Raw genomic sequence first — 21,392 nt, 5'->3', positions numbered from 1 at the left:
GAAGAGAGAAGCAGGAGGCATCACAATACCAGATCTTAAACTATACTAAAAAGGTATAATAACAAAAACGTCATGGTATTGGCACCAAAATAGACATTTAGACCCATGCTACAAAATAGAAAACACAGAAATAAACCCACATAAATACAGTTACCTCATACTAGACAAAGGTGCCAAAAACATACATCGGAGAAAAGATAAACTCTTCAACAGATGGTGCTATAAAAACTAGAAATCCATATACAGCAAAATGAAAATGATCCCTATTTCTCACCATGCAAAAAACTCAACTCAAAGTGAATGAAGGACCTAAAAATTAGTCCAGAGACCCTATTTCTAATAGAGGAATAAGTAGACCCAAATCTTCATCATTTCGAATTAGGCCCAAACTGTCTTAACAAGACTTCTAAAGGGCAAGAAATTCAATCAAGAATTAATAAATGGGATGGACTCAAACTAAAATGTTTCTTCTCAGCCAAAGAAACAATCAATGTGGTGAAGAGAGAGCCTACATTTTGGGAGCAAATTTTTTTTTGCAACACAGATGTCAAATAGAACACTAATCTCCAGGATATGAAGAACTCCAAAACTTAACACATACACACACACAAAAACAAACAAACAAACAACAACAAAAAACAAGCAACTCAATCAATAAATGGGCTAAAGAGCTAAACAGACACTTCTTAGAAGAAGATATACAATCAATCAATAAATATATGAAAAAATGTTCAACATCTCTAGTAATTAGAGAAATGCAAATCAAAACTTCAAAACTACTCTAATATTTCGTCTCACTTCAGTCAGAATGGCAGTTAACAGGAATACAGACAACAATAAATGTTGGAGACAATGTGGAGGAAAAGCACACCTCTAGATTATTTTTGCTTTTTTTGTGGCATAACATGCTTTTTAAAATTTTTTTAATCTGATTTTCCTTCCAGTCTTCAGAGTAATGCATGCAATACATGAAAGTGAAAATCAGAAGATATCAGTGTATTTTTCTTGGGCTTCACCTTTCCCCAAATACCTAGTTAACATTATGCTGAATAATTTCCTCTGTTTTCTCCTGGGACATAGGTCTCATAATCAACCAATTAAAATATGATTGCCCAAATTTATCATTGTACACAGATTCATTAGAGCCCCATTATTTGCCCACAAGGTAATTAAGAATTTATTTGCTTCAATTTTTTTTCTTTAAATTATGTGAAACAAAATACATTTAAGGTGCTATTTTTACTTTATTCCTAGGGAAATTTAATGGATTTGGCCTTCTGAGAAATATCAAAATAGTTTATCAAAAATAACTCTAGAATTTTTTTCATTTATAACAGCAGAACTTTCATCTAAAGACATGATATTAAGATGATGCTTGAAATATATCAGGGCTCCAGATGTTAAATGATGTTGGGGAAAGATAAAAAGGAAATATTTTCCTGGGTGTTTTGAGATGAAGTATAAAGGACTTTGTGAGGGAATTTGCAGTTCCATGGGAGGAGAAGAAAAACATGTATTTCTCCATGCAGCATTGAACAATTGCATGACTTTTGGTTTAAACAAATTGAGAATACCATTTTTTACTCAACACTTACTTTTAACCATCAATATCAATATTTGGTAATAGGCAAGTAATTTCAACTTATTTTATATTATATTTCAACTTCTATTCATTCTATCCTATTTATTATATAATGTTGTTCACTATGGTGCATTTATTTTTATATCTCTCACAGATCCATATATATATATATATATATATATATATATATGCACATATATTAAGTAGTTAACTTTATAACTAATTGATATATAAAAACATATTAAGTGATAATGTCTAGCAACTAACTGAAATATGTAGAACATAGCACCTTCTTTAATATTTGTACATTTATAATTTTTTTGTCAAGAAAAAATACTAATAAAAATACTAATAAAGGTAGTAGTCACTAATTCTCAAGAATTACATTTAGAGCTTTTCCTAGAAAGTTGAGTTGATCAAGAATTCCATGATCAAATAAGAATTTTTGTTCCTGGAGAAGATGATGTAAGAAAGGCACAGTACCCCATATATATTAGGTAAATAATGAAGCATTTGAAGACTATGGGTATAATAAGTTCATTTTTCAATAATTAATGCAGTAGAGACAGAATAAAATACAGCAGAGTGATATTAAAATTAAAGATACATTATTGGACTATAAAAGTGAGAAATATACACACACACAATCACAACAGCAAGAGTCCCCAGTGCTTCATATCAAATTACAATATCACTTTAAAAACTATATGCAGATGTTCTAGCTTCTCTTCTGATCAATATTTTATTGTTTTCCAGGTCAGTGTTATCAGTAAAATCTGCCTCAAACCAACCATTGGAAATGAAAAATAGAACATCAGTAACAGACTTCATCCTCCTGGGTCTAACAGATGATCCAGAGCTCCAGGTTGTGACTTTCTTCTTTATATTTCTCACTTATGTGCTGAGTGTTACTGGAAATCTAACTATCATCACCCTTACCCTGCTGGATTCCCACCTGAAGACCCCCATGTATTTCTTCCTCAGGAATTTCTCCTTCCTAGAAATTTCATTTACTTCTGTCTGTAACCCTAGGTTTTTGATCAGCATCCTAACTGGGGACAAGTCGATTTCCTACAATGCTTGTGCTGCTCAACTCTTTTTCTTTATCTTCCTTGGATCAACAGAGTTTTTCCTCCTGGCCTCTATGTCCTATGATCGCTATGTGGCTATCTGCAAGCCTCTACATTACACTACCATCATGAGTAACAAGATCTGTTACCAGCTCATCATCATCTCTTGGCTGGCTGGTTTCTTGGTCATTTTTCCACCACTTACCATGGGCTTGCAGTTAGATTTCTGTGATTCCAATGTCATTGACCACTTCACCTGTGACTCTGCTCCTTTGCTGCAAATCTCTTGCACAGACACCAGTACTCTAGAGCTCTTTGATTTTGTTTTAGCTTTGTTCACTCTCCTGACCACATTGGCACTAATAATTGTCTCCTACGCTTACATCCTCAGAACAATTCTAAGAATTCCTTCAGCTCAACAAAGAACAAAGGCCTTCTCAACCTGTTCCTCACACATGATTGTTGTCTCCATCTCATATGGAAGCTGCATCTTCATGTATGTGAAAACATCAGCAAAGGAACGAGTTGCTTTAACAAAAGGGGTGGCTATTCTCTACACCTCTGTCACTCCTATGCTGAATCCATTTATTTACACTCTAAGGAACCAGCAGGTGAAACAAGCAATTAAAGATGGTGTGAGAAAGATACTTGCTTCAAAAATATTGATCTGAACATGATTAATAACTGAGGCAGGTGCATAATTTGGACTTCAAAGTCAAAACATTGCTGTGTAATTATTCTCTGCCTTCTTATCTCTTCTCAGAAAAACAACTTTTTATGCCAATTGGTATTAATTTAACATACTCTGTATCAAATACTTTATGAATTCATACACATTATTATTATGGAATGATTTGAAAATTTTCATATAATACAATTCAAAGGCAGGACTAAAGTCATTTTATATATTAATTCATATACTTCAAGTATATACATGTAAATGATTAAACACTGCACATATTTTTGAATAGAAGAAGACATTGAGTTTCTTTAGTTATTAATTCATATGTGTGTTTATATAAATATATGTATAAGCATGTATGTTCTTAAAATGTATGTACCTGTACATGTGTGTGTGTTTATATGTATACCCTCTTTTTGCTTTTTTTTTCTCTTTTAGTAGTGCTAGAGATCTAGGACACCCTGCTTTAAATGGTTGTTGTGGTGGTTTTATTTAATAATATAAAGAGAAAACTTAGACATACAGGTTAAACAAGATGAAAAAAGAGGATTACTTTTGTACTAAACATTTGGCATTTAATTCACAACTTACTTGAAATCTATATGATTTAAAAATTGAATGATATTTGTGATCATGATAGAAAAATAAGTAATAGATACAACCATTTTTGCTAGCTTTCACCTGTAAATAAATTCATTATATTGTTATTTAAATTATTGTACTAATTACTTATGATGGCTTTCACAAGAAAAATTAATATAACTATGACATCATGCTGACTGTGATGGTGCCTGCCTATAATTCCAAAGGCAGTAGGATCACAAATTCAAAGCCAGCCTCAGCAATTTAGCATGGTCCTAAGCTACTTAGAGAGAACCTGTTTCAAACTTAAAAAGGCCTGGGGATGTGACTCAGTGACTCAGCAACCCTGGGTTAAATCCTTGTGCAAAAAAAAAAAAAAAAAAAAAAAGGAAAAAAAATTAGAAAAAAATACAAGTTTATGAGAGTAGAACTTTTCTAATTAGAGTAATTACTTACGGAAAAATAGCATCAAGAAGTCACATTTTTATAAAAAGTTTCTACCAAAAAAAAAAAAAAGGCAACATTGAGTTTGGGAATGACAGTATCTGGAGAATTTTATCTTAGATAGGTCATGATTTAGAAATCTATATCCATGTGATATGCTAGCTAATATTTTATCTTTTATCAGTTCTCTCTAATTTTGGTAAGGTTTGCTCATCGAATTATGTGAGATAATTTTATTTTCCAAATAAGCATTAAAAGTGAAAATTAACTAAGAAAAAAGATTAGGAGATTAAACGTATAAGAAAGATTTGCAAGATCTAGGAAAATTCTGTTTACCTCAGGAGATAGAAAAAGCAATTTGTGTATGCTATTTTTTATTATTTTTAATAATTTATTTTCTTCCTACTTTTAACTTATCATAACTTCGTTTGTTCATATGTTTTTTGCTCCTTCTATTAAGCAGATAGTTATCTGTCACATAATAAGTAGCAGAAATCCCTGCAGACTTAAATTCACTCATTTTAAAAAAATAGCTCATTACATTTTATTTTAAAATTTATTTTAGCAGCTTTATTGACATATGGTTTATGTAACAGTAACTGCACATATGTAAGGCACAAAATATGATTTGTTTTGACATTTATACATCCTTAAAATCGTCACAACATTGAAGACATTCAAAGTATTATATATGAACTCCAAAAATTTGTTCCTGTCTCTACTTTTTATATTTTTTAATTTGGGAAGAACCCTTAACATCAACACCTACCCTCTTCACAAAATTTTTGTCCAAAATACAGTATTGTTAACCATAGACCCATTGTTATATCGTAGATACCTAAAACTTATCCCTCCTATATAATTGAAATTTTATATTCATGGAATAGCAACTGCCCATTTCCCCAACTCCACACACCTGAAAGCTTCCATTACTTTCAGCTTCTGAGTTTGACTATTTTCAGTTCCTCAAAAATGTGAACCTTTTTTTTTTTTTTTTTTTGTCTTTCTGTGACTGGCTTTTTTCTTATTACAGTGTCTTCCAAGTTTGTGTATGTTTTTGCATATGGCAAAATTTCATTATTAATTAGGGCTGAATAATTAATGTATGTATATAACATATTTTCTTTGTCTACTAATCTATAGGTGGATATTTAAAGGATTGCTTTCATATCATGGATATTGTGAATAATCATGTAATATATACAAGTATTCAAATGTTTCCACATGATCCTGGTTTTGATTCTTTTGGATTCATAACTAAAAACTGGATTTTGCTCTCACATGGCAGCTTTATTGTAATTGTTTTGAGGAACAATTGTACTGTTCTCTGAAATGGCTGTATCATTTGACATCCCCATCAACAATGTAAATGAGTCTCACTTTCTCCTCCTTTGGCCAAAACTTGTTACTTTTAGTTTGGGGGTTTGTTGTTTTGCTTTTGTTCACATAATAGCCCTCCTAACAGGTGTGATGCCTCATTGTGGTTTTAATTTGCACTCCTCTGATAATTAGTGATGTTGAGAACCTTGTACACTTGTATGTCTTCTTTTGGAAAATAACTATTCAGGTCCTTTTCCCACTTTTTTTGTTCAGTTGAATTAGTTTGTCAAGTGTCACATCTACAGAGTTTCTTATATTTTAGTTGTTAATCCCATACCATGTTTATAAGTATTTTTTTCCATTCTATGGAATGCCTTTTCATTCTGTTTTTTTTTGTGTGTGTGTGTGAGTGTTTTGTTGTTGTTTGTTTTTTTGTGAGTATAGAAGCATGTCAATTTGATGTGCTCCCACTTATCTGTTAATGTTTTTATCACCTGAGGTTTTGGTGTCATTGTCAAGACCAGTGTCACAAAGCTTTCCACATATATTTCTTCCTGGAGTTTTACTGTCTCAGATGTATGTATGTGTGTGTGTGTGTGTGTGTGTGTGTGTGTGTGTGTAAAGTTGTCTCAGATCTTATGTTTAGTCTTTAGTTCTTTTACAGGTTGTGTATAATGTAAGATAAGGCTCCAGATTCATTCTTTTGCATGTTAATATATAGTTTTTGCAATTTTATTTATTAATTGTCATTTCCTATTATGAATACAGAGCACTTTCTAAAAGATGAATATTCTGTACACACATGAGATTATTACTGAGCTTCCTTTTCTATTCAATTAGTTTACATGTCTGTCTTTATACAAATGCCATGATGTTTAATTGTTGCAGCTTTGTAACATACTTAGAAATCAGCAAATGTTATGCCTCCAACTCCATTCTTTTTTTCTCAGAATCGATTTGGTTATTCAAGTCTTTGGTTATCACTTTCCAATTTTATCCTTTTTTTCTCTTTTAGTAAAAAACTATTCTTGAAATCATGATGCATATCACATTTAATGTGTAGATAAATTAGTGTAAAGAAGAATTTAACAATATTAAATCTTTCAATCCATAAATATGGGATTCTTTTATTTATTTGTGTCTCTTAAGTCATTCTTCGGTGTTTTATAGTTTCAACATAAATTCTTTTCTCTATTTAGTTAAGTTTATTTTAAATGTTTTATTCTCTGACATGCTATTATAAATTAAATTGTTTTCTTACAAATTTTTCAAATAGTCTGTTGTTATTGTAGAGATGCAGCTGTGTTTTGTTCTGTTTGGTATTTTGCAACATTCCTAGTTCATTGGTTCAAACAGTTTTTGTGTGTTTGTGTGTGCATGTGTATGTATGTATGTGCATGAATTCTTCAGTGTATTCTTATTAGACCATGCCATCTCCAAAAAAAGATAGTTTGACATTTTTTCCAATTGAATGTCTTTCATTTCTTATTATTGCTTTATTCCTTTAGCTATCATTTTCAGTCTAACATTGAATGAAAGCAGTGAATATGAGAAAACTTATCTTGAATTTGACCTTTAAGGATCATGTTTTCCCTGACTGAATATGATGTTAGTGGTGGGCTTGTTATACACCTTCTTGTTGTGTTGAGACTAATTCCTTCTGAACCTAGTTTGTTGAGAGATTTTCTTTAAATCATAAAATAGTGATTTATTCCTCAGGTGCAAGGATGACTCAACATGGGCAAATAAATTAATTAGATAATCCACAGTAGCAGAATAAAGAATAAAATCATTTGATCATCTCAATAGAGAAAATATTTAGCAAGTGCGATACCTTTGCAGCTTAAAAACACAATTCCTTATTTTTTGATTCCTTATAGATAGGCAAGAGATTCATCACCTTCAATTTCAACTGCCAATTAGATGGTGTTGATTGACATTCCTTTGGATAGATATCATGAAAAGTCACTTGGATCCAGGAGGGTTAGTTATATGTTTCTAAGGCTTAGTGTGCTGCTTAATTGCATGAGTGCTAGAATTATGTTGCCAGGGTCTGTACTCTGGCTTTGTCATTTACATCTTGACATTTTGAAAAACAAAACAAAACAAAACACCTTAACTTCTCTAGAATTCAGATTTGTTCATATGTTATAAAGAAGGAAAAATAATTATACTCAATTGATAAATTTTTAAAATAATTTTATATAGATTAACATTTAAATACTGCAAGTAAACAAGTAAGTTCTTGGCAGTGTTAATCATTATTATTGTAATTGGTCCATCCCAGTGCAACACTGGTGTCAGCAGGCTGTGGAACTGAATATTCAGGTATAAGAAAACTCAGTGATCACCAGACAGATTTAAGTTGACCAAGTCTATTCCAATACATGCTTTAATGAGTTATTATAGTGAAAGATAAAGAGAAGATTCTCAAGGTGGCAGAAGAAAAGAAACTGATAACACATAAGGGTGTCTCAATTCACCTGAAAGCTGACTTCTAAAAAATCTTACAGGGTAAGAGAGAGGGGCATGAGATTTTTAGAACAATGAAGGGAAAAAAATTATCAGCAAAAAATACTGTACCCATCAAAGCTATTCTTTGAAATGAAAAAGAGGTAAAGGTATTTTTAGCTAAAAGCTGAGAGAATTTATCCCCACCAGAAAAGAATGCCAAGATATGCTAGATGGAGTTATTTAAAATAAAAGAAAGTGATGTTGAAGAGTAAGAAGAAAAGATTGGAAGATTTAAAACTCAAGAATAAAATTAACCATACAGACAAATTCACAATGCCTTAATGTTGTGAGATGGTATGTAAATCATTTATATCTTTAGTATGAATATGATAAACAAAACAAGCCTAAACCCAACAACTACATTGGTAGGATTACATGGAAGATGTGAGGTATTAAAAATTGAAATTGTGGGGTGGAGTGGACTGTGAATGCAATGTTGTTATTAATATAGTTTCTTTTTCCTACTTTTATAATCATGTTATGTTGTAAGCATTTAAAAATAACTTGTTATAATCAAAGATGACTTTGTAACCCTCAGATTAAGCACAAAAATATTCTGACAACCAAAAATGATAAGCAAGAAATGAAAACACAATCACAAATGCAGTAAATCATTTAATCACAAAAGAAGATTGTAAGAAAGGGGAAAGAGAGGAAATACTATAAAACCAGACAAAAAGTTTCAAAATGACTGTAGGAAGACTTGGCCCATTGATAATTTATTTAAATGCAAACATGTTAAAATATTCAATTAAAAGATGCAAAGTATCTAAATGAATAATAAAAAAATACCCAACTATAAGATGCTTACAAAAATCTCAACTCAGCTCTAAGACCCACTTAAACTGAAAGTGAGGGTATGTGATAGGATGTTCCATGAAAATAGAATAAAAAGCAGGAATAACCACAGTCACATCACAAAACACTAAATTAAAAACCATAGGGTCAGGAGTGTAACTCAGTGCTAAAGTGCTTGTCTATAATGTGTGAGGCCCTGAGTTGAATCCCCAGCACTGGCAACAAGAAAAAAGAAAATAAAAAATAATTTTAAAAAGAAGCAAATGAAATGATTAAATTGTGATAAAGGGTCAATTCCACGAGAGGAAAGAGTAGATATATATGCATTCAATTTTGAAGTACACAAATATATAAAGATAATATTAATAGATTTAAAAGGAGAGATAGGCTCCCAAACAATAACACTATGGGACTTGAACACTCCATTTTCAGTAATGGAAGAATTATTCAGGCAGAAAATCAACAAAGAAAGGACAGAGTTAAAGTGTACGTAACAGACATCTACAAACTCCATCCAACAAGTGAAGAATACATACTCTTCTAAAAACATTGAGTAATCTCAGTAATTACAAATCTCAGTAAGTCTTTTAAAATTGAGATTATATTAAAGTATTTTTCCCAAACATACCATGATACAATATAATTAGAAATCAATTTTAAAAACTTTGGAAATTATATAAATACAGGGAAATTAAGCAAACTCAGTCATGAACAACCAATAGGTAATAAAAGAAATCAAGAATAAATTTTAAAAATGCTTGAAACAATTTAAATTCCAAATGCAGCATACCAAAAACCAATGGTATACAACAGAAGCGCTACTAAAAAGAAAGCTCATAACAAACAATACCTTCTCCAAAAATGGTAAGGCCTTAAATAAAGAATTTGTCTATGCATATCAAGGCACTAGAAAAATAAGAACAAACAAAATTCAAAATTAGTAAAAGGAAAGAAATAATGATCTAAGTCAAAATGAGTGAAATAGAGAATTTCAAAAACAACACAAAAGACCTTATGTTTGTTCCTTCAAATAGATAAAGAAAATTGACAATTCCCTAGCAAGACTAACAAAAAGAGAATATTCAAACAAAATCAGAGATGAAAATGAAATTATTAAAATTGGCACTGAAGAAATGCTAAGAAACATTAAAGATTATTATGAACAAGTATACCCAAAAGATTGATAACCTAGAAAAAAGGAAAGAAGTACATGGAAACATACACCTTGTCAAGATTTAATCATGAAGAAATAGAAAAACTGAACAGGCCAAGATTGAATATTGAGATTGTAACAGTAAATAAAATCTTCCTTCACAGAACAATCCAAGACTAGATGGCTTCTACTAATTATGTAAGAAATATTGATTTCATTGTTTAAGTGGCTCCATAAAAATGAAGAGGATGAAATTCTTGCAAATTTATTCTATGATGCTAGCATTAATTTCCCTGATAACAAAACCAGACAAGAAACAACAACAACAACAAAACTACAGCCAAATGTTTTTAAAAAACATAGATGCAATAATTCTCAAAAGAAACTAGCAAGCTAAATCTCATAACACATTAAAAAGATTATTCACCATTCTTTTTAAAAATATGTTTATTTTTCAGTTATAGGTGGACAAAATATTTTTATTTTATATTTATGTGGTGCTGAGGATGGAACCCAGAGCCTCATGCATGCTAGGAGAGCACTCCACCTCTGAGCCAAAACCCCACCCCGATTATTCACCATTCTTAAGTGGGAATCCTGCCAGGGATGCAAGGATGGTTCAAAATATGCAAATCAATAAACAAGATATCAGAATCAACAAAATGAAGGACAAAAGCATATGACCACCTGAATAGATGTAGAAGAGGCATTTGATAACAAACTCAACAACCCTTTATGATGAAAACAGAATACAGTAAGAGAAAAACTAATGTATCTAACATAATAAAGGCTATATGTAATAAGTCAACAGTTGCAACCACACTGAATGGAGAAAAGCTGGAAGCTTTCTCCCTAAGATCTGGAACAAGAATTTCATTTCACCACTTTTATTCTAGCAAGAACAATCAGGCAAAAGAAAGAAATAAAAGGCATCCAAGTTGGTAAAGAGGAAATCATATTGTCATTGTTTGTAAGGCAATATGTTCTTATGTACAGAAAATACACAAAACTCCACTAAAAAGCTATTGGAACTAAAATTAATTCAGCAAAGTTGAATGATAAAAAACCAACATACAAACTCATTAGTATTTCTTGTGCACTAATAGCCTATTATTTGAATTAGAATTCAAGAGAGATTATTCAGCTATAAAAGTAATGATATCATATGCCACAAGATGAATATAACTAGATAACAATGTGCAAAATAAAATAAGTTACATGCAGATAGACAAATATTATGTATTCTTTCTCATATGTGAATGTTAAAAAATTAAGTTGATCAGATTGTATAATAATGATTACTAGAACAGGCAATGAGGAAGATAATGGGGTAAGAAAAGTGGTATCCAAGTACACAGTAAATGTACTTGGTACCCAAGTACACAGAAAATATTCTATAGAACAGGGATACTGTAGTTTACAATAACTTATTTTATATTTTATGAATAACTAGAAGAAACAATCTGCAAGTCTACAAACACAAATAGGGAGAAACATTGTTTGCTTATAGAACAAATAATATCCACCTTATACATGTTCTCCTGTTTTCAAATGTAAATTCTGATTAACAAAATGATTGTTTTTATAATATCTCTGTATACATAGTAATTTTTGTCAATTGGAATTTTCACATGTACCAGATACTTTATCAAATATTTTATCATAGTGGATTCAATAAAATATTTTATTAACAGATAATTATATTCTTAGAAAGTATAATGGGCAGTTGAATCAGACTTGGGCTGGTCCCCGACCCCAGCCCACCACCATTAAGATGAGCACCTTCCCTGTAACTTGTTCCTAATCACTATCTTATTGTCTCAAGGAAGGTGTTTTGGCTGCTGCCTATTTTAGTTGCTTTGCCAAAGCTAATTACACAGAAGATTCAGTAAATGATGTTTGAACCTCAACACTAAGGATACTTAACTATTAATTCAAGTAATTCCAATGTGTTTCTCTGACAGAGAAGAAAATATAAATATCATATTTGAGGAATAAAAATATTAACTGCCTGCTCAGAAAGATCAGAAAACCACACTCTTCTCAACCCAAAGAAATTTTTTTCTCCCTCTCAGATTTTCTTAGCAACATAATGAAGAGCAAAGAAATTGTTTCCAATATTCAAAGTAAGAAAGAGTTTCTAAAGATATAAACATACTCTGTTAAAAAGGGAAACTAGAAAAACTCAAGACTCCAAAACATACCTACAGAGCAATTTAAGTGATTGCCAGGACAAAACACATGTTCCTTAACACAACACAGTTAAACCCACTAGGAGCTGGCACCCAAAATAATAAAAAAATAATCAAGAGTAAGTGATCTAAGGCAGACATAAGAACTACTTTTTCTTTTGAGAGATAAGGGAAAGAAATATTTGTTGGTGTATTTTCCTGTAATTTTTGTAAACTTTGCTTCAACTCTTCAATATGGAATATTGTAATGACCATGTTTTTAAATTATTCAACAGAATCTTAACTACACTATTGTCTTGATCAGGGCATATATAAGCATCTATCTGTAGTCACCAATCCAGCAATTTGTAGTTATCCAAGCTGTGTAATTTAAAAGACACTCTGAGGTGTGCCTTCCAAATCCTTGGAAAATGTACCAGAAAGAATATTACATTGCTAAAAATTTTAACATTTTCTAAATTGGAAATATTATTTTAGTATTAAAAATTTCAGTAGAAATAATCCAATATATCCTATTATTTTAATGAAATTTGTCCCCTTAATAACAAAGTGAGACAAATTACTCTTTATAGCAAGAACTTTTACACTTGATATATTTTTATCAACAAGTAAAATATTTGAGTTGCAAATTTAATTCTGTGGCCCTTTCTCTTAGTCTTTTCAGTTTTTTTACATTTTCCATGCTGTGGGATTATATTTTGGTAGACATTTCTTTCAGGTTGAAAGAAAATGAGATTGACAACAGGAAGTCCAAATTAATTCAAGACTGTCATGTCGTCACTGTTGTTGCTGGTATTGCATATTTCTCTGATATATGATGTTGAAAAAACATGATTTCTACAAACCCTAATTAAAATCACTCAGCTTTTCTTTGGGGTTCTCTCATCAGTACTATGCTCTCCAAAGACATTTTAATTATGCTCTCCAATAAGAATCCCCTGTGTCTGTGTGGAGGAGAAAAATAAGCAGACAAAAGTAGCTGGCTTATTTAAGAAAGAATATTTATAAAACTAAGTTCTCTAACTGGAAGGTGAACAAAGTAAAAAAAAAAATTACAACCTATCTTTCTTACAAAAATTGATAAGAAACTGGTAAAATATATTAGAAAGTTTTCTTGTATCTCAGGTCAAGACTTTGTTCTTTATATAGATTTTTGGGAAACAAGAGACTACCAAAAACTTAATCTTGGATCGTACAACTTGGCATAGCCCTTTAGTAGTAATTGTCCCCACAATTTTGTTTTATATGCAGCTCACCTCTTTTCCATAACTATTGATTCTTGATTTTCATTCATGATATGAGCACTCTCCAGTTCATCAATTAACTTACACTTAACTCAGAAGCAAAATATGCACCTTTATCAACTCCTACTTGCCTGCTTCTCTGTAAGTATTTTCATAATAAACTGATAAAGTTTGCACTTTTTACTCCTTCTTTTGTTTTTTTCACTTTCTTGCTTTCTATTTCTCTTTCTCTCTTTTTTTCTTATTCCTTTTTTCTTTCCCACTCCTTTCTTTTTTTTTCTTTCATTCTTTCACTCTGTGCAGCTTTGCCACACTCCAGGAAAGCATTATCTCTAGCTCTCGCTCACATATCCTACCCTGTTAGCAGTTCTAAACTGTCCAATTTTTTGCTGTTAAATAATTGGTACCGGGACCCTTTTATTCAAGACAACATTTGAAATGCTCCCTGAGTTTCAGGCTTACAGACTTTACCATGATTAACCACTTGAGAGTGCCCTCAGAGCTTCTGCCACTGACCAGGACAACAGGTTTCTCATCAAGTCACAAACTCTTTTCCTAGATCATAAATTCCAGGGATTTTTGGATGTGTTGCCTACATCTGGTTGTAGCAACTTCTACCAGTACCTGAAGCTATGCCCCCTCCATCAGAGTCTGTCTGATGTTAAAAATAGGTTTTCTATTGGAGTCATTTCAATAGTAAGTACAATGTATATAACAAGGATCATGTGTTCAGATTCCACTTATATGCTGTACAAGTTTGTCATTATGTAAGACAGGTACACACAAGTTGAGAAGTGCATGAAAAACTCTAAAAGTAAAGCATCAAATGTGACACAAAGAAAGCAACCTACAACTTGGGTTTCAGCGGTCCAACTGCTACCACGTGATATTATCTCAATGTAAGTGCATTTTTATTGCTTGCTTCATTTATTTTTTTTTCCTTTCTAATCATTGTATAACCTACAAAATTCAACTTTGGTGCACAGAAAATCATCTATACAGGTATAATTTTTTTTTGATTAACAAAAGAAAAAAATTAATACTTTGTAAAAGTATAAATTTGTTTCTTTAGATAATGTGTTGGTTTTGATGGTCCTTATTTATTTATTAAGTGATTCTTTGTACATTTGAATGATGTTAGATACCTTGAAAAACTGAAGAATTTATGAGCAGTCAAAAAGTTTCATCTTCAGATAAAAAGTACTTGTGGTAATAGGGATACTAATTTTACAATAAATAAATATTCTACATTTTAAAATTTCTACACACATATGATCAGATTTTTTAAAGAAAGTGGAGTATATTTGATAGGTGTAAAATTCTTATACAGATGCAAATATTAAGCCTAGAAGGAGAATAACTTAAATGACTGGTGATGTATAAGGCAGATAACACAAATTTTATTTTTTTCTGTATTTGTCTAATATATACATTCAAAATTTGGTACACCTTAGTGGCTAAATTATTGTTTTTTTACAGGTCTTTAATGTTTCCTCACTCAGGAGATGTGATGAAAAGGTAGTCCTAAACTCATTAAAGAATTGTTTCCTTCCTATTTTTTTTTTTATTTTTAGACCCAAAAATAAAGAAATGAAAAACCATACATCTGCAACTGAGTTCATTCTTCTGGGATTAACAGATGACCCAAAGCTCAATATTTTCATTTTTCTATTTCTATTTTTCACCTACATACTGAGCATTACTGGAAACTTAACAATTATCACCTTCACTCTGGTAGACTTGCACCTAAAAACACCCATGTATTTCTTCCTTAGGAATTTCTCTTTCCTAGAAATCTCATTCACCACAGTTACTATTCCTAGATACCTGGTGAGCATAACAACAGGGGATAAGACCATTTCCTATAATTCTTGCATGGCCCAGGTGTTTTTCCTCATACTGCTTGGCTCAACAGAATTTTTCCTTTTGACTACTATGTCCTATGACCATTATGTGGCTATCTGCAAGCCACTGCACTACACAACAATAATGAACAGCAGGGTCTGCACCCTGCTTGTCCTTGGTTCTTGGCTGGCTGGCTTTCTCACCATCTTTCCACCTGTGATTATGGGACTACAGCTGGATTTCTGTGACTCCAACATCATTGACCACTTCACCTGTGACTCCTCTCCTATGCTCTTGATCTCCTGCACAGACACATCCCTCCTAGAGCTCTTGGCATTTATCCTGGCCATATTAACTCTCATTACAACCTTAACATTAGTGATTCTGTCCTATGTGTTCATCATTAAGACAATTCTGAGGATCCCTTCTGCTGAGCAAAGGAAAAAGGCCTTTTCCACTTGCTCCTCACACATGATTGTTGTCTCCATTTCTTATGGAAGCTGCATTTTCATGTATGTCAAAACTTCAGCCAAAGAAGGAGAAGCATTGACCAAGGGCATAGCCGTGCTCAATACCTCTGTTGCCCCAATGTTAAATCCTTTTATTTACTCCCTAAGGAACCAGCAGGTAAAACAATCGTTTAAGAACTTTGTCAAGGAATGTTTGTCAAGTAAATTTTAATGGTAAATAAATCCATTGCCTGGACATTAAGTACAATGTCCCATGCAATACTATATCAACACTGTTGTATTTGGGCATCGACTCACTAAGCAACTGCCTTTGCCTGAATGTTGTGTTTAACATCATTACATTTCCATCTCAGTTGGAATAGTTATTATTTTACATTCATATGCCCTGAAAGTTTCTTGAGCATAAATGTTTGGGTTTTTTTATTTTTTTTTTTAGTTGTAGATGGACACATTACCTTTATTTTATTTATTTATTTCTATGTGGTGCTGAGGATTGAACCCAGTGCCTCATTCATAGAAGGCAAGCACTCTGTGACTGAGCCACAACCCCAGCCCCTGAGCATGAATATTTTGATGTCATAAAAATGAGAATGACATTTAACAAAATTATCAGAATTTGGGTGTTAGGACAATTGAATCACTTTCCCTTTGAGTACCAATCCAAAGCTTAGCAAATATTATCACGTCACTCTGAAAATTATTTTTTCTGAGGCCATAAGCAGAGTACGAAAAGAAACTCTTCTTTGAGTTAATGTATTCTAGTATGTTTCTATTTTCCTGTCTCTAATGGTTCTCACATCATGCATATTGTCTCATTCCATTTAGTGTATATGTATTGTGTCTTCATTGTGAATTAAATCCTTTATTGTTGTAGTGCATGTTGGTTAGTGCTCTTTGACTCCAATTTCAAAGTTATAGCAAGGATGACTTTGATATTTATAGCAGGTTCCAGTATGCTCAGCAGGATACATCTTAAATGAACTACACTAATGGTTGCCCCATATCCATTATTTTCTTTTAATTTGCTAGTTCTGAGCCTGGATTTCATCTTAGAGGATCTGTGTGTGTGTGTGTGTGTGTGTGTGTGTGTGTGTGTGTGTGTGTGTGTGTGTGTGTTTTATTTGTTTGTTTTTGGAATGACTCTGTCTTGTCTTTGGTTTTGCTGGATTTGATGTCATATTTTTGTGGCACTTTAAACCCCTATGCATTCTATCATCCTTGCAATTCTCAAAATTCTAATACACTGATGATACCTTAAATTGTTTTTCAGTGTGTATATTGTGTTATTCTTTATATTTGTTCTCTCTCTCTCTCTCTCTCTCTCTCTCTCTCTCTCTCTCTCTCTCATACAATCTTTGACACACTGGAAGGTGTGGGATTAGAAATGTTTAAAATATTCTCTCTTTTGTATAACCCCTTTCTTTAAGAGGTTGTTAGTTATAGCTTTAAATATGTAAGAAGAAAATTTTGTTCCATATTCATCATTAACCACTTTGCAATATTCTTGTATAGCCATGCATCTACATGTGAACTTATTTCATTTACAAAAGGAACATTGCCTTCCTATTCAGTGAAATTCTCAGTGCTTTAGTTATTTTTTTCTCCTCCTTAAAAACAATGAGTTTTTCTAACAAGGCTTTATGGAAACAATGGTATACATAATGAAAAACAAATGAAAATTAACACATTTATACTGAGAGTATGAATATTTAAAACATCACATATCTTGGCCAAAATATTGACTTCATGAGATTGCAAGAAGTGTTCTGCTAAATTGATAGCAATTTCCTTTAGAATTGATATATTCACTGGAATTTCTTCTTAAGCCTCATAGAGGTGAATTTTTGAGCCCTTCCAGAATTATGTTTTTGTTTCTATTTGCTTGAAAAGTCCTTTTACTTTTTTACTAGTTGTTTTGGTGATTCTGTGTAAGTGTGAGTTTGCTTTGTACCTATTGATGTAGATATGACTGAAGCAATATGGTATGCAGAAAGTCCAGCTCCTTTAGTGCATATGGGAATAGAGAAAAGATATGCTGTTAAATGTTGAACAATGAAATGTCCGTCCACAAAAATGCTAAGATATAAATTTTGTTATGCAACTGATAATAGTAAAGCATACAATATACTTTTTTGCAAATTCATATGCAGAATTCATTTTTATACAATTCATTTTTATGTTTTTGTTGTTTTTTTCCAAACATAAGTTCATAAGAAAGTAATACTTGCAATTCAACCACAGTTTGACAAAGTGTATTTCAAACTGCTTTTTCTGTCTTTGAATCTGATAACATGTGAAGTTTGAAAAGTTGTTAGATTAACTTCAGATAAATATGATTATTTTTACAGAATTTGTTTAAAATTGTGACTATGTTTATTGACTGCCTACCAAGATTTTGAAAAGATGAACACTGTGGCCATATCCCATATTCTCAAAATTGAGGACACAAAGGGCTCTGTTAGGTTATTGAAAAAAAATTTTATTTGCTGTATGCCTGAATTTTTAAAATATACACATTATTTAAATTTTATATGTTCTTTAATAATATGTTCTCTTAAATGTACATTCTTACATGCTATTTGGACCTATAAATAACAACCAGATATAAGTAATATCACACAAAAGTTTTTCTTAAAATTAGAGCATACTTATCATTGATAATTTATTATGATATACATAATACCAACAAAAATCTAAACTTATAATTATTTTGTCTAGAGTTCCAGTTATAGGAAAAAATTTACAAAGCAATGAAACAATATGAGACTTTTTGTTTTGTTATAATATTTAAGCAGAAGAGCAAAAGAGAATATCAGAAATGTAAATAAGAATGTAAATATTAAATGGTATAATTAGTGTTAATGTTATGTGTATACTATGTGTAGGTGCTATACATTAATGATAAAGATACATAGAAAATTAAATGTTGAGAAAAGATAATTATGTTGAAGAAAATGAAGCAAAATTTGATATTCTTAATCAATCAAAATTTATCTAAATAAATTTATTCCACAAGCCCAAAAGTGAATATCAGTATAAATTTTTCAAAGTGAAATTATTTATTAAGAAATATATAGCTTTTCTTCTTTCTTTCTTTCTTTCTTTTCTTTCTTTCTTTCTTTCTTTCTTTCTTTCTTTCTTTCTTTCTTTCTTTCTTTCTTCTTTCTTTCTTTCTTTCTTCCTTCCTTCTTCCTTCCTTCCTTCCTTCCTTCCTTCCTTCCTTCCTTCCTTCCTTCCTTCCTTCTTTTCTTCCATTTTTCCTTCCCTTCCTTTTTTTTTTATTTGCAGTTCTAGTTATTGAACCGAGGGAAGCTCTAAAATCGATAATATCATTGAACAATATTTCTCAACATCAAAGAAAATTTTTTTCTTTTGATACAGGATCTTGGTAAGTTGACCAAATTGGTCTCAAATTTATAATATTTTGCTTAGATCCCAGAGTAGCTAGGAACACAGGCATGTACCACCATATCCTATAAAATGTATTTGTTTCTAAGTGATGCTGTATTAAAAAAAAAAGAGAAATGGGGTGACTTAAGACATTGGATTTTAAGGTGTCTCACTGCAATTTCACAAAGTTCGCTGAGCTTCTTAGATATGTAAATCCATGTTATTCCCCAAATATGAAAATTTTAAAAAATTATTTCTCAAATACTCACTTTATGCCTTTCTATTGCCTTCTGGCTTCCCATAATGCATGCTTTGGTACAGTTAGTATTGTGCAAGATCTGTAGGCTGTGTTCACTTCTTTGTTCTTTATGAGGAATGAAAGCACCACAAATATGTTTGAAATTGTATCATAGTTGATATTCACTTTTCTTTTTACCAATAAATGTTCCAAAATTCAGAGCATGGCCATGTCAAATAAAACATCAACTATTAATTCTGAGACTTAGAGATTACTCAGCATTATGAGCTGTGATTTTCTTCTTTATGCTAATCACATAGTTATTGCATTTTATTTCGTTTAAATGGAAACAGGATCATCATCATTATATTAACACTACCAAATGTTCATTTGAAAATTGCCATACATTTTTTTTTTCTGGTGAATTTCTCTTTCCTGGAAATTTTGTTTATAATAGTCTGCATTCCTAGATTTTTGATTAGCATTGTTATGGGGACACAATCATTTCATAAATTCTTGCCTAGCAATTTATTGTATTCTATTGTATTGTATTTGTTTTGTTTAGTGTTTTATTTAATGATTTGGCAAGGATTAAAATTTTTTCTTCTGTCTGTCATGCCCTATGATCAGTATGTGGCTATTTGCAAACCTCAGTATGAAACTTGTATTATGAGGAAAAAAGTCTGTAACAATCTTGTAACCAGCTCATGGCTAGCTAGTTTTATCATTATGTTTCTCTCAGTGATCTGGGGCCTCCAATTGAATCTCTGTGACTTCAACACAAATGAGCACTCCATCTGTGACTCTTCTCCTTTTTTTGCTGATTGCTTGCCTGCCACAAAATTACTAAAGGTCTTAACATTTTTCTTAATAGCACACTCATAGTATTTTAGAATTGTTGATTCCTTCCTACATACTCATTCTTGGACATCTGAACATTTCCTCTGTCCTGCAAAGGAAAAAATGCCTTTTCCATTTGTTCTTCCTCTATGATTGTGGTATTCATTCCTTTGGGCTTTGCATGTAAAAACATATGCCATCATGGAATAAGGTGGTGGGTGAGTAGAGGCCAGACCATACTGATTGCTCTGCCTTTGAATTGGAACAACAGTTGTGCAGCTCCACAAGGAGACAGGAGAGCAGAGCTGTATTCCAACTCAGCCACAAAAAAATAATGGATTCTTATAAAAATAAGAGAGTTGCAATGTTCGGGGGAGTCTGAGTAATAGTCTACAAGAACACCTGGAGTGGCCTGCTCAGAGGAAATGGGGACCTTCCTTTCTGAATGCTGGGTGTTGGTGCAGATATCATAAATGTCTCAAATATTATAGACCACACCATCAGACAGATATGCAATTTGCGATTTTAAATACAGAACTACAAACCCCCATAACATGGAGCAGATCTACACTGGAGATGTTATCTGCACTCCCTGCTGAAGACAGTGAGAACTGGTACAAGAATTACATCTTGAAAGGGACAAGATTATTTGCTGAGACCATGAGTGATCTATACCCCTTTTTGTATCTTCTATGGTATTCTTGACATCCCCAGGAATGACTACAGCAATACATTTCTCATTTTTTTCCTCCCTTTTTTCTCCTTCTCTTTCTCTCTCACTTGAATGGCAAACCCCAGTACAATAATAAGACCAGATAACCCACTTGAATCAAATGTATGAAATATGATATGTCAAGAGCTTTGTAATGTTTTGAACAACCAATAAAAAAAGGACCAGATGGAGATGGGGAGCAAAGGAGGTAATATTGGGGATTGAGACTGAAAAAATAACATTTTATTCATTTATGAATATTCAAATGAACCACATAATTATATAAAACTATAATGTATGAATACAAAATAATTTT

General features: G+C 31.8%; 2 protein-coding genes across 2 annotated transcripts; both read left to right on the top strand.

Moving 5' to 3' along the window:
• The first annotated feature begins 2,348 nt into the window (after positions 1–2,348).
• LOC144254880 (olfactory receptor 6C76-like) lies at positions 2,349–3,323 on the top strand. The gene has a single exon (XM_077798628.1). It carries the CDS (start codon positions 2,382–2,384, stop codon positions 3,321–3,323), a length of 942 nt encoding a protein of 313 aa, XP_077654754.1. The 5' UTR covers positions 2,349–2,381.
• An 11,848-nt stretch (positions 3,324–15,171) lies between these two features.
• LOC144255004 (olfactory receptor 6C76-like) lies at positions 15,172–16,107 on the top strand. Its single transcript, XM_077799055.1, has one exon. It carries the CDS (start codon positions 15,172–15,174, stop codon positions 16,105–16,107), a length of 936 nt encoding a protein of 311 aa, XP_077655181.1.
• The last annotated feature ends 5,285 nt before the right edge of the window (positions 16,108–21,392 follow it).

Source organism: Urocitellus parryii, chromosome 5 (genome assembly GCF_045843805.1).
Source record: "Urocitellus parryii isolate mUroPar1 chromosome 5, mUroPar1.hap1, whole genome shotgun sequence".
Classification (NCBI taxonomy): Eukaryota; Metazoa; Chordata; class Mammalia; order Rodentia; family Sciuridae; genus Urocitellus; species Urocitellus parryii.
This window is presented reverse-complemented; position numbering and strand designations above follow the sequence as displayed.

Excerpts from the sequence above, each read along its gene's own strand:
- LOC144255004 (XM_077799055.1), top strand. The coding sequence starts at position 15,172 with ATGAAAAACCATACATCTGCAACTGAGTTCATTCTTCTGGGATTAACA.
- LOC144254880 (XM_077798628.1), top strand. The coding sequence starts at position 2,382 with ATGAAAAATAGAACATCAGTAACAGACTTCATCCTCCTGGGTCTAACA.